The following is a 14,121-nucleotide window of genomic DNA, read 5'->3' on the forward strand; positions in this document are numbered from 1 at the left end:
TGTCCGGGAATTCGAGGTGTCGCGGACTACTCTTCTCGCATTTAACCAGACCCCAAGCCCCAAGAGCTGATTAGAAGTTGAACATCATTGGAAACCTTGCTTGGTTCCATCGACGGAATGAGGTTATTTCAACTTGAGGCGCCTTGAAGCACAAGGGTTGGAGAAGATTTCATGCCTGACCCAAGTTGGCTTGCTTTTTCCTCCTAAGAGCTCGCCTATCCGTTTACTCCATATACTAGGGAGGTATCGTTGCCACTTACATTTCTTTAACCCACCCCGGCAGTGAGACCACTTATGCCCTAGAAACCATATCGATGCGGATAAAACCTGGTGAGGAAAATTGCACTGTGGGAGGATGGCAGGTGAGTGCAATAAAAAGCCCGCTGCACAAGCAATCCCATCTCCTTCCTTTGTCGCGGGTAGCTGCAGGCAAGCAGCGAGAACGCCGACACAATCGAATTGACTCCCCCCTCTTTTTTCTGATTCAACTATGATATTGCTTCCCTGATGCCTATTATCATAAGGCAAGCAACAAGTCATTAATAATAAATGTCCTCAAGTCTTCACTATTCTACCATCCTACAAGAATGAACAACAAAACTATTAATTATAAGCTGGTTTAAAACCAGTTTCACTAATATTACTTAGTCTTATAGCCCTTACTTAGTAGGGTTGGATAGTTATAGGAGGCATATAGTATCTTCCTGTTTCAAGATCTTTGAGCCCTTATAGTAGAATCATAACAAGTTAAACCTATGATGGTAGTACTTACCTAGGTATAGGATGGTTGGGGGACAGAGGAATATGGAACAGATCTATCCCTTGACTGAAATATATTATAAAGGAGGAGCAATAAGAGGGTAGGAATGTCGGTAGTCTACCCTTAAGGGTGACTCCTTTTCTAAAGAGAAGGGTATGATTACAATAAGGACAACTACAATTGACTGGATGAACAAGGCCCTGGATCTCGGCTGGCTGTACTGGTTCTGCATCTATCATAGAGGGGCTCCCATATATCCCCTTGTAAATAATCAAAACAACTTGGCCGATATATATTGAAGCAGCGATTTCAGTCGTCGTACCCTTCTAGACTTCAAGAGCGAAGTGACTATTGATTATTCTTTTTTTTTTTGTTACTGATCATTCCTCTGGTGACTGATCCTGGCGTCTTTATATCAAGTCAATAATCACTCAAGCACTCGACGATCCACCCACCGATTTAGATAACAGATGACGCTGTCGTTACATTGAGCGGTGGCTATAAAGTGAGACAACTAGATACCTATTTGAGTCATTAGCGGTGGCGGGGTAAGACTGGCAGAGATAGCCTTATCTGCTATCTGCATGGAGGAAGCGCATCCCTGCCCGTAGTGCCAGCTGCCTATTCCGTCGAGTTTCCTACCTTGATGCTCTGGTCCAACCGGGATAGGTATCATGCTCTATTTTGCTGGTGGGATCGTGGTATTATGAGCGGGGAAGATCGCTCTTCCAAGGCCAAGGGTTAACCACTCACGCTTCGTACTCCGTAGAGCAAAGAGCCGTCCAAGCTAGAAGCCTAAAAGCCGACTATCCTCCACTAAGAACTCGGCAAGACAACTGCCGCACTGACTTCCGCTCCGCTCGTGGAGAAGATCGACCCGACAAGCACAGCTAACACCAGCCCATTATTGTGCTCGTCCTATTTTCCAGACGATGTGGCTGTCTTGGACTTTCGCTCTCATCTGATGCACGGACAGGAGAACGAAATTAGCATGTCGCACAGAGAACCAACGAGGCACGTGCAGTATTGAGCTGTGGGTGAGGTAGCTACCACAATCGCCTTATCAGCCCCTTCTTCTGCCCGATTGAGTGATGACTGGCTTGCGATCTCGTTATCTCCTCAGAGATGATGCAACTGATAGCTTACCCCTGGTCCAACTAATCCTTCGAGGGCACCGTGGTTGGACCAGGTGGACAGGGGCAGTGTAGACTCTCCCTCCCTTAACGCACCACCGAACACCACCATGGCCGCCTTTTGGAATGAAGATCGGAGAGCTTTCTCCACGAAGCACGCCAGCAGAGGAGCTTGTCCCTGGCCTCCCGCCAATCATCATCGCCCGCTGCATTTTAGAGCCCGTGGCTCGTGTCCCTGGTCCCAGCAGCTAGTGACAAAAGCAGTCACACGGTCTCAATGCAATTCCGCGCTACAGTCTTTTGTCTGACATATGGCGAGCTGGATCATGGCGCTTATCGTTGCTAGCTATCCAGATCAAGAGACCTGCCGAATTGCGAGGTGGGATAGAGAGCGGATCCTTGACTCCGCTCCAGATCAATAGTCAACAGAGCTTCCACGATGAGACCCTCCCCCTGATGGGATATAAATATGGGGATCTCCCAGCTTCGAGCGTATCCGCTGTCCCACAGCCCAGGCAAAAAAGTCCGTCAACTTCCCTTTGCCTCTGGAAAGGGAACGTCACCATGAAGTCGTCTATTCTCCTTCTCGGAGCGTTGGCCGCAACCGCCCTGGCTGCGCCAGCTAGCAGCAAACATGTTCTGCACGAGCGTCGAGAGGTTCTGCCCCGTTCGTGGAACGAAGCCCGGCGGGTGGATGGCAGGACCAAGCTGCCAATGAGGATCGGACTGGCGCAGTCCAATCTGGACAGAGCGCATGAACTTCTCATGGATGTGTAAGTCGCCATTGCTTTTGGCCTCTGGCAGGTACAGGATCTGGAGATCTGACCGTATTCAGGTCGCATCATGAGTCCCCCAACTATAGAAAATGGTACACCGCCGAGGAGGTCCTCGAGCTCTTTGCTCCCGCGGAGGACTCCGTCGTTGCGGTCCGCAACTGGCTGGAGTCGGCGGGCATTGCCCCTAACCGCATCTCCCTGTCGGCCAACAAGCAATGGATTCAATTTGATGCCGACGCCGAGGAGGTTGAACGCCTGCTGCAGACGGAGTACTATATCTACGCAAGTGACGAGACGGGCAAGTCTCACCTTGGCTGCGAAGAGTAAGTATTCAGACAACAATCCTGATATTCATGCCGATGTAGATACTGACAGTATTAGATACTACGTCCCTGAGCATGTCCGCGAACACATCGACTACATCACACCTGGCATCAAGTCCCTCGCCGTGGCTGAGCCATATCCGGTTGACCGCCTGGGCAAACGCATATTCAACTGGAAACACCCTCAGCCGCCGCTGCTGAAGCCGCTGCCCACATCGATCCAGAACATTATCGACTGGGTGGTGTCATTGGTGACAGACACATGCGATGTGGCCATCACGCCTCTTTGCATTAAGAGTAAGAGTCCTTGATAACGACAAGAGGAAAAAAAAATGCTGACATGAACAGCGATGTACAATATCACCGACGGTGACAAGGCGACACCAGGCAACGAATTGGGCATCTTTGAGGATCTGGGCGACTACTACAGTCAGGAAGATTTGGACCTGTTCTTCGCGTCTCTCGCTCCGTACGTTTCCCTTCTATGTCATATCCTACTCATCGATGCTGACAAACGGTACTTGTAGGAACATCCCGCAAGGCACTCACCCGACTCTGCATGGCATTGACGGCGCTCAAGCCCCTGTCTCGAACCCAGCAGGCGCTGGGCCGGAGTCGGATCTCGACTTCCAGATCTCCTATCCCATCATCTGGCCGCAGGGTTCCATCTTGTTCCAGACGGACGACCCCGTTTACGAGGCGAATTATACCTTCGACGGCTTCCTGAACAACTTCCTCGACGCCATTGACGGCTCGTACTGCACGTACTCGGCCTACGGCGAGACTGGCAATTCCCCCCTCGACCCGCCCTACCCGGATCCTGCCCCGGGCGGCTACAAGGGCCAGCTGCAGTGCGGCGTGTACAAGCCCACCAACGTCATCTCCATCTCGTACGGCGGCGCTGAGGCCGGCCTGCCCATCTCGTACCAGCGCCGGCAGTGCAACGAGTTCATGAAGCTGGGGCTGCAGGGCGTTTCGGTCATTGTGGCCTCGGGCGACTCCGGCGTCGGTTCGAACGGTGGATGTCTCGGTGACAAGGGCCAGATCTTCACCCCGGATTTCCCGGCGACGTGTCCGTACATCACCTCCGTCGGTGCGACCTACCTGCCCCCTGGGGGCAGCGCGACCGCGGATGAGGAAGTGGCTGTCGCACGGTTCGGTTCCGGCGGCGGGTTCAGCAACATCTACGCGCAGCCCGACTACCAGCAGGCGGCGGTTGCGCAGTACTTCAAGATAGCGAACCCGTCGTACCCGTACTATGAGAGCGTCAACAACGACAGCTTCGGCGCCGACGGCGGCATCTACAACCGCGCCGGACGCGGCTACCCGGATCTGGCGGCCGTCGGCGACAACGTCGTCATCTTCAACGCGGGGCTTCCCACGCTGATCGGGGGCACGTCGGCGGCGGCGCCAGTCTTCGCGGCCATCCTGACGCGCATCAACGAGGAGCTGCTGGCGCAGAACAAGCCAACCGTGGGGTTCGTCAACCCGATCCTGTACGCGCACCCGGAGGTCTTCCACGACATCACGTCGGGCGACAACCCGGGCTGCGGCACGAACGGGTTCAACGCGTCAGTCGGATGGGACCCGGTGACGGGTCTAGGGACGCCGAACTACCCGAAGTTGCTGGATTTGTTTTTGAGTCAGTAATCTGGTTGTCTGTTTGCTGTGTTGCGTTGTGACGGCCGTACGGATGACCTCAGGTATTCATCCACCTATTCGTTCATGTTTATTCATGACTCCCTCTCCCCACCGTTGAGTGGCGTACAGTACATATAACGAGGGCATGTAATATGTATATATGTGTGTAAGTATGTATATATGTATACACAGACATATAGGCAGACTTAATAATGAAGCAATCAGATAATTTCTTGTCATGCCCGTTTTTTCAGACACCCTCAATGTTATCTTAATTTGATGCAGACAGGAATAATACAAGTCAGAATGAATCATTTATTTTTGTTAGCTTTCTACTATAGGAGTCCTAAGAACAAAACAGTCAACATGCATGTCGTTAGTTATCGGAGACAACGAACCGGTTGTACTACTCCTAAGGGAAATTCTTTTTTTTTTCAATAGAGAAGGACTGACATTTATCCTAAGGGTTCCTATAGTTGGTTGGATAGGAAAGACCCTGGGGCCTCAGCTTGCTGTGCTTATTCCCCTTAACAAAATAATCAAAAACGACATTTGCTGATACAGAAAAGGCAGAAAGAAAAAAAGAATAGAATGCATTATTTTTCACTGTCTCTATCTCCTTAGTTAGTTTTGCTAGTATAAACAATCAATTCAGATAATCAATTTCAATAAATACTAGTAGAACTCCTATAGTAGTATGACAGGGCAAAAAAAAAAAGACGATAATTAAGAGAAGATCCAAAAAAAAATTCATTCATGAGAAAGATAGATAGGCCAATTTTATTTATATAAACATAAGCCCAAGTCATACTAATAATATGGGTTTGATGTTGAACAGACTCCGTCCCGTTCTCTCTTTCTTTCTTTGTCTCAGGTAGTATATACATACCCAGGGGTATCTCTTTTCTTGCCTCACTTCAGGGGTGCAGATCGCTTTATTTATTTATTTATTTAACTAACCCTAGGTAGAAACTCCCACTGTATGTGTATAGGGGCTGACAAGTTAGTTCTAGAAATATAACAGAACAGAACAGAACAAAAACAAAATGATCTTGTCTGTGAAGGAGAAAAGAAGCATGTATGTATGTGTTAGCCGAGACAATGAAGGGGGTGGTGTCAGATCGACCCCCCAAAGGATTTGGGTCTATAATAGACCTATATTCTCATATTCTGATTTTCTCTAGGTAACTAACCATCGTCTTTTTTTTTACAGTAGTCTTGTCAGTTAAGAGCTCTAGTTCTTACTCAAGATATATTTATTGTCTTTATCGTTTGCCCCGACACTACTCGGTATTTTCTTCTCTAACCATTGTCTTTAGTCTTGTCAACTGGGAGCTAGTCAGTCAGTCAGTCAGTCAAAAATAGATTGATTATGTTCATCGTCTCTGTTGACATGACAAGTTGCTTTCCTTCCTGAAAAGAAAACCAACTGAACAGGTACGTCCCCTTCGAGGTTCCAATCAATGCATATGCACCTAGATACTGTACATACATACAGACAGAGAGACATGCGACATATATGTAAAATGGCGTAGAGACTTATACAGACTAGAATAGAATATATGAAAAGTATAAAAGATCATCCATCCATTCATCAGTCAGTTTGTATCTATATACAAGAGGGACGATCACGGAAGGGGGGAAGAAAACGCAGAAAAACAAGGGTATCATAAATAAAGCAAAGCATGAAGCAAAGGCACATTCCCCATCCGACCGACCACTCAGACTACATTTTATGCACTCCCAGCACCAGCACCAACACCAGCATTTATGTGGACCAAAAAAAAAACAACTTGGCGCCCAACTCCAACAGTTACCAATAAAAAACTCCCTGCTCCAGAACAAACCCGACAAATGGACTTTTTTGGAACGACTCCAACCAGAAAAAGCGAAAAAAAAAAGGCAAGCTTCTAATGCTCATAGAAATAACCAATCGGACACATCGCCCTAAACAAATAACAAACGGGACATCAAAGGAAAAGAAAGAAAAGGGTTGCTTCATGCCATGCCATATCATGTCGTATCACGTCATGATTTCATCTCACCTCATTGCATATGTATGCAGGTGGGGTTAGGTACCCAGGTATGATTTACTTCCCTCCCCGTTGTCGAATTCTCCTTCCTCTTCTATCAACCTGATTCGCACCCCGCCCATCCCCATCGACGTCGCGATGCCGTCTACCCACGGTGTTGTCGGCCCCAAGCGCAGCTCGGGAGTCATCAGCGACTCGCATTTCAGAGGGAACGTGCCTGATCCTAACCCAGATCCAGATACAGGGGGATCTGGAGGGGGCGTGATGAGGGCAGAAGATGATGATGACTCGGTCCTTGTTGTTGCTGCTGAGCTATATACGCCAGGAGAAAGGGATCTGATCTCCGCTCGCAAAGCTGGCCGGTCCTCTGGCGTCAATAGCATCAGGATCTGATTCAACAAGATAATGCCCGACCGGATCCCCTTCATCGACAACGATGCGAACCCGTCGAAAAAGTCGTACGGAATCGGTCCAATGAATTCGGTCTGACGAGGGTCTTTCTCGCTGCTGCTGTGCGTGGCCACCGCGATGCCAAACTCGGTGTAGATGCCACGCAGCGTCGCCCTGGATGCCGTGATATTCTGCACGAGTGCTGGTCGCAGCTGGGCCTGTTTTCTTGCTGGCAGCTCCCACAGGTCTCGCACTCTCTTGACATATCCCGGTAATTTTGTCATCTCGCGAAAGGCGCGCTCGGCGATGTCTGTGATAAGGGAGGAATCTGGCTGCTTGGCGTTATCCGCGCCGATCGCCTCACTCAGCGCTTGCCACTCGGGCTGTTCCAGGAAGCATGCCTCCCCATTCAGCAGAGCTGCCGTCACTAAGAACCCGCGGTAGGCGATGTATATGGCTCGGCCGAAGCCTCCAATGTGGGCTTGCGGTCCTCGCAACCGCATGAGCTCGATGATGCCGGCGGTATGCCGCAGCCAGGAGTCCGAGGTCGTGCCAGCATACATCTCGTAGACACCGAGGACGATGGCCGCTGCCAACACTTCGTCCGACTTCGCTGCATCCAGGTTGGTCAGCCGGGCGGCCAGCGTCCGGAGAGCTTTGCAGTACAAGAGTCGCCCAGCATCCACCAAGCGCTGGTCATCGTATAAACTGCCCATGTACGTGCAGGTGATGCACCGCAAACCGAGATCAAAGGGGCTCCGCGGTGACCCGGAACCCCGGCTGGAGACGAATTGGACCCAGTTGACCGGCACGCGGGTCTCAGTGCATTTGAAAAGACAGGGCCAGGCTGACATGACATAGTTGGCATAGACCTGGGTCTGCTGGGCGGAGATGGCCTGGACGGCCAGAGAGGGGGACATGCCTTCGTCAATGGAGAGAAACACCGGTTGGTATCGGATGTTGGTACGACCGACCAAACGGGGATGAGGAGGAAGGAGGTCATTTTCGCGACAGCCAGGGCAGGCCTCTTCTTCAGATGAGGGAGACCGTCTGGAGAAGGCGAGAGCTGCAGAGGACGACGTGGCGGAGGAACGAGAAGATGATGTAGAGGTGGTGTGGTATCGCTGCTTCAACGCGGGGCCTTCGTTCTGGAATTTGAAGACGCGGGCGTATCCAGGGCATTGGACGCCCATAGCAACGCAGCGTACGCACTGCGGGCGAGTCTGATCGCACTAGTCGGGTGGAAATAGATCAGATTAGATAATTGATCCTCATCAGGAGTGCTGAATTAATAATTCAAGGCATAGGCAAGGGGTGAGTTCAAAAGAAGCCACAGGATCCCCACTAGAAGTTACTTCGAAGTTATACAGAGTAATGTATGTACAAGTGTTGTAGTTATGCACTGCACGGCGCCACCGGCCAATGTGACATAGCAAAAGAGAGGGAGAGACTAGGGGATATAAAATACCTTCACATGTCGTTGGACGCAGGTCTTACAGCCCTTACTCCGGGGCACGCCCACCATCCTTGCCAACGGAATTTCCTGCCACGTTGACGGAGAGTAAAGACGGTGTCGAACGAAGACAAGTATTATGTCGACAGGTGAAGGAGTTGGTCAGCCAAGACAGTTGACTTCGACTTCGGATAGTAAGAGACGAAGTCCATATTGAGGCGGGCTGTACTATGATTTTGGCGGAGGTATAGTATAAAAATAAAAGCAGAATACGAGACTCATTCAGGCCCAACATCGAGAAAAAGTGGGGGGAGGAAAGGGACCACAAGTATATAGTAAGGAAGGGTTAGCGGACACAAAAAGGGCCAAGGCCAAGACGCTTTTGTTTTTTTACTTCAGCTTCATCAGAAGTGACCAACTATAAGAAGATTTGGTAACAGAAATGGATAGCCATGCATGATTGACTTTTAAAGTTTCGCCACAAGTTGAGCCCCAACAATGATGCTGAAGTACTAAGAGTAAGAACGGTTTAGTTAAGGTTGCAACCCGCCCTGCCAAAGCCAGAAGAAGGAAAGATCACCTGGGGGGCCCTATTTTCGAGAATGTCGTTGAAGCTCAGTGGACAGTGGACTAGACTAGGTTGTGTTGTTATTCTCTCCACAAGGCCACGAGAATGGTGGGATTTGATTAAGAGAAAAAGTAATAAAGGGAGAGCAGTGGGGTCTGAAGTCAATCCATCCATCAAGAGGGACCAGTATTAGTGAGGATTTAGTTGACGATCATGAGACTGCAGCTTCAAGAGATGCATCTCGTGAGATAAATGAAATAATTACCTAGATAGTCCGTTCCACCCTCTTCAGTGCTCTGATCACCCGACAAATGGTACGCCGGTGAAGGAGTACAACAAGGCAAAACTTAAAGATTCCAGCAGCCAGCTAACAATAATGACTCACTATGTAATAGGACCCAGTCCACAGCTGAGATGGACCTATGGAGTACAGAAAGGGATTGCTCTGTACTCAGAACGGTAAGTATACTCACTTATGTACAGAATGCAGAAAATGTAGATCCAATTGTAACCAGTACATACAACAACCAGGCAACACAGCAGAAGCAGTCAGCGATTTACATGACAACATGACAATGACATCGAACAAGAAGAACCTCCCAGAAACCAGCCACTCATGATGCTTTTTTTCTCCGTCATTCAAACTCAGACAGGGCCCACAGACCATATAAAGCACCAAGGAAGAGAGAGACACTCAGACAGACAAATGATGAGCAACAAGTAAACACAACAATCATGGATATATATCAGAGGAACCCAGAACAAAGAAAACCATGGAAGAGCAGAAAAATGCAGGTACAGCGAGGTGTAGAACACATGCGGGAAAAAACAAAAACAAACAGAAAGACAACCGACACAGAACAAAACAAACAAAACGAGAGGGAATCAAATCGACGGAAAATATCATCGAAAAGGGTAAAAAGAAAAACAAAAGAAAAAAAAAGTTTGATGGTCCCTTGCCACATACGCGATTGTCAACAAGTCCCCCATCTATACCAATCCATCATACAGAGACAGGGCGCTGACAATCGTCTCGTCGCGTTTGCTGCCCTCCTTAAACTCTTGAATGTCGAGACTGCCGTTCTCGTCTTTGTCCATCATGCGGAAGATCTTCCTCACCCGCTTCTCCGGCGTGTCCTCGTCCTCAGGCAGCTTCACCATCGATCCGACCTGCAGACACGTTAGCCCGTGCTTACGAGCTGGGATGTGACCGTCAACCCACCATCTTGTAGATGGCCTCCACTATGGCCAGCATCTCATCATAGCTGATCTTGCCATCCCCATCAATATCGTATAGCTGAAAAGCCCAGTCCAGCTTGTCCTCCATTTTGCCGCGCGACGTCACCGACAGCGCGCAGATGAACTCCTTGAAGTCGATCATGCCGCTATTATCCTTGTCAAAGACGCGAAAGACATAGTTCGCAAATGAGGACGGGTCGCCAAAGGGAAAGAATTGGCGGTAGATCTTCTGGAATTCTTCTTTCGTAAGCGATCCGGATGGGCAGTCTTTGAGGAAACCTGTTGATAGAAACCCGTAAGCCGTCATGAACCGACACGAAATCAAGGGGAAAGAAGGTGCACACCTTTGTACCACTGCTGTAGTTCTTTCTTGTCAAAGTGGGTGGCCTTCTGCAGCTCTTCGAGCTGGGCCGCGGAGAGCTTCGATTGCCTGCAAGCAAGATGACATTAGCTATCTGTCGATACAGAGATACGTAGACGACGTAGATATGTGGTCACAAGTTCAAACCGTCCCAATTACAGCTCCGGGGGAACGTGTGACCCCGTAGCACAAGGGCAATGGCAAGGAATCAAAAGTGGCGGACTTACGACTTCCCCATGTTGGTGCTGGCGCTGCCGCAGACAACAGAACGATCCGGATAGACTCTCAACCCAACCCCCCAGAAGTAATCGACTGTGTTTTCTTGCCCTCCTTTGTTCTTCCTATGTGCTTTTCGGCCTGTTCGATGTTGACGATATCCTGAGAAGAGGAGTCGCGCGGGGTACGAGTCGATGAGGATTGATAAGATCGATGGCGCTTTCTTGGCGGCGGCAAAGCAAAGATACAGCGGATATAGCGGATTCCGAGGAGGCGTCGGAGTGGATTGCAGAGAACGACAGACGAGTTCTAGACGTTTGTTCGGATGGGGATTGTGGAGGGGTGAAGAGGAGTGGATGTTGTTGCTAGCAGGCAAGAAGGCCCGTCGCCAGGGAAGATGGGAATGGGCGAATCCTCCAGCCCGGGCCGAACAACATGAGAACGAATGATATGACAGATATGGACACTGACACCAGCAGGTAACACTACTGACTGACTACAAGAGCGCCGCCAGGTATGACGAATGGGCAGACGATTGACCCCTATGCCCGCCACCGCCGCAGACAGTTGCAAGCACCGGACTCAGCAATGACCTGCATGGCCCACGGTCTAGAGTGTGCTGCGCCACCGTCGCTGATTCGCCAGGCTGGCGTCGGCTCTTGCCGCCTTGCGGCTCCAATGGAGACGATCGATCGCGCCAAGCCCGTTGCCATAGCCGAGTCTCGATCGCTTAGTCAGAGACTGCCGGACAGAGTAACAGATATTTATCAGGAAGAACAGAACCATCTACTATTTACGCAAGTCCCGGGAATCATATGACGCCAACTGAATGGAATGAAGAGTATAGGGATATATGGGATACATGCACACATGCAGAAACAATAAACGGAACACTCCGGTCCACAAGACTGTACAGTAAAAACGACCGGAAATAGGAAAGAAGAGAAAAGAAGAGGGAAAAAGAAGAAGAAGAAAAGGTAGAACAAGAACAAGAACCCCGATAACTTCACATACAAATGCGATAGATGTCAGGGTGCATCCCACATTTACTGCACTGGGCATCCCGATGATACAGTAACCTACACATCGCCAAGAAAGATCAGAAAACGGTGAATCGATCGTCCCAATAGACACTTCTAATCCACCTTGATGGAGCCGTAGATCTTCTGGACAAACGCCCAGCTGGCAAAGAACCCGATTGTGCCTGGCCAAGAAGTCAGCCAAACTTCCAAACCATTGCAACGAAAAGAAAATAAACGAAGGCATTGGAGAGTACATACCAGTCAAGATAAAGACCAAAAACCCAATCAGGGCCGAATATCCCACGTAAAGGACGGCCCCCGTCAGGCCACCAAAGCTCACTCTTGTGGCCCAAAAGATAAGCGCGTTGAGGAAGACATAGCCACCAGTCATGCCGGCACCGCAAAACGCCCGCCACTGCCAACGGTAATCCTCTGCGCAGAGCATAAAGTAGACCAGCAGGATCGTCGTAGCCGCCGTCGTGATGATCATCAGGCCATAGCAGAGAAAGAGGAATCCAAACATGTAATAGATCTTGCTGGTCCACAGAGAGTTCATGATAAAGTAGAGCTCCACGAAGATGGCACCAAAGGGGAGAATACCCGTAAGCAGGATAGACGGGATCGGACGGAGAGTGCCGACTGGAGGAGGGATCTGACGGGGGATCTGGTTCGTCTTGGTCGGACCCTCAACAGCCTGGTTACGAGAGCCGTCAGTTACATGTCAACTTGTTACAGAAAATGAAACAGAAATCATACCCGTTGCTTGAATCCAACCCAGCTGCCTGCCACACTGAGCGGCACGCTGATCACGAACCAGATCAGGATGAGAGCGAGCATGGTCGTGAACGGGACGGCACCACTCGAGCCATTGGCCCACACAAACAGATTCAGGAAGAAGAACAATGAAAAGACGAGTCCCGGGATGAGAAGGGGTGTTAGGACGATATTGCGTTTCCACGCCTCGCCGCCAAAGGACTTGTAGGTGCGGGCCGACACGTATCCGCCGATGAAGCCAAAAAGGGTGTAGAGGATGAGGATTGTCGTCGCCAAGAATCCACGATTGGCGGGAGATAGGAGACCAAGGAGGGCGAAGGCTGCGGGAGTCAGTAACTAAAAATCTCATACTAACGGGGGGAACCAAAAGAGTATACATACCGACAGTGACTCCGGTCATGACAAAAATCTGGGCACCATTGCCCAGCAGGATACTCAGCAGAAGGGGACTCTTGGGACACCGGAACACGTCTCCGTGCACCAGCTTCCAGCCCGAATCCTCCTGTATGCCATCTTCCACGGCCGCCGAAGTCCCGTCCAGATCGTCCAGATTGATCGCATCCAGCCGGTTATACCGCGCGATATCCTTCTTTAGAGCGCGGAGGAGAATCATGCTAACCATGCCCACCAGGAAGACGACGAAGACGGATGAATTGATCAGGGAGAACCAGTGGATCTTGGGATCAAACACATGCAGGTATTTATCCCACCGGGTCGCCCACGCAGTGTCGGATTCCCTCCAGTACACGCTATACGTCCATGTCACGGGCGTCTCGGCCTCTTCGCTGAGAATCATAGGAGGGCCACCCTCGCCACAGTCGACTTCCCCGTTAGGCAGCACCTTCGACTTGCCGCGCGAGTCAGGCTGGACGAGGACACCAACCACCCGGTACTTGTTCTTGGTTGGGAGACCGGCCCGGTGGTAGTCAATCACGATGTCGTAGTGATTGTGCAAGGTTGGCTGTCCATTGTCGTCCACACTACCCAGCAGAAAGCCGGGGCTGTAGAATTCGGTCTTGGTGATGGCATCCAGATTCAGCTGCGCCGCCGGCAGTCCGTCGACCAGCCAGTTGATGTTGTATCCCTGAGCGATCCTCCGATTCGTAAATTTGGCACTTCGCCCATCGAACTTCACTTCCTCGCAAACAGCTTTGCAGGTCTCGTTCTTGGCCATATGCAGCTCGAAGGGCGAGGTCCGAATGCGGTCTCCAAAGATGATGCTTCCCAACGATTCCCGAACATCTTGGGGGCCCTCCGGCGGTCGACAGAAATGGAAGTTAGGGTGGTAATAATCGTATGATAATACGGAGTGGAGCTGGTCGTCTTGTCGGGCGACCCCTGGAGTGAGATGATTCACATACAGCGGCACCTTTTGTCCTTCATCATAGGAAGTTGGTGCCACACCGGGGAGATAGAAAGCGGAGGAAAGGGA

General features: G+C 50.4%; 4 protein-coding genes across 4 annotated transcripts; 1 reads left to right on the forward strand and 3 right to left on the reverse strand.

The window, feature by feature from the left end:
* Window positions 1-2,457: 2,457 nt before the first annotated feature.
* VTN77DRAFT_4708 (uncharacterized protein) lies at window positions 2,458-4,642 on the forward strand (the record flags this gene model as incomplete). Its single annotated transcript, XM_069420797.1, has 5 exons — window positions 2,458-2,666; window positions 2,729-2,992; window positions 3,051-3,289; window positions 3,341-3,461; window positions 3,520-4,642. The coding sequence occupies 5 exons, from the start codon at window positions 2,458-2,460 to the stop codon at window positions 4,640-4,642; spliced, it is 1,956 nt and encodes a 651-aa protein (XP_069277471.1).
* A 2,062-nt stretch (window positions 4,643-6,704) lies between these two features.
* On the reverse strand, window positions 6,705-8,581 carry VTN77DRAFT_4709 (uncharacterized protein; the record flags this gene model as incomplete). Its single annotated transcript, XM_069420798.1, has 2 exons — window positions 6,705-8,288; window positions 8,525-8,581. The coding sequence occupies 2 exons, from the start codon at window positions 8,579-8,581 to the stop codon at window positions 6,705-6,707; spliced, it is 1,641 nt and encodes a 546-aa protein (XP_069277472.1).
* Window positions 8,582-10,067: 1,486 nt separating this feature from the next.
* On the reverse strand, window positions 10,068-10,915 carry VTN77DRAFT_4710 (uncharacterized protein; the record flags this gene model as incomplete). The annotated part of the gene is made up of 4 exons (XM_069420800.1): window positions 10,068-10,247; window positions 10,300-10,595; window positions 10,661-10,746; window positions 10,905-10,915. The coding sequence occupies 4 exons, from the start codon at window positions 10,913-10,915 to the stop codon at window positions 10,068-10,070; spliced, it is 573 nt and encodes a 190-aa protein (XP_069277473.1).
* Window positions 10,916-12,029: 1,114 nt separating this feature from the next.
* VTN77DRAFT_4711 (uncharacterized protein) lies at window positions 12,030-13,863 on the reverse strand (the record flags this gene model as incomplete). The annotated part of the gene is made up of 4 exons (XM_069420801.1): window positions 12,030-12,097; window positions 12,174-12,609; window positions 12,672-13,009; window positions 13,071-13,863. The coding sequence occupies 4 exons, from the start codon at window positions 13,861-13,863 to the stop codon at window positions 12,030-12,032; spliced, it is 1,635 nt and encodes a 544-aa protein (XP_069277474.1).
* Window positions 13,864-14,121: the final 258 nt, after the last annotated feature.

The sequence above is a fragment of the Rasamsonia byssochlamydoides genome (genome assembly GCF_041956645.1).
Source record: "Rasamsonia byssochlamydoides strain NRRL 3658 unplaced genomic scaffold VTN77scaffold_33, whole genome shotgun sequence".
Taxonomy (NCBI): Eukaryota; Fungi; Ascomycota; class Eurotiomycetes; order Eurotiales; family Trichocomaceae; genus Rasamsonia; species Rasamsonia byssochlamydoides.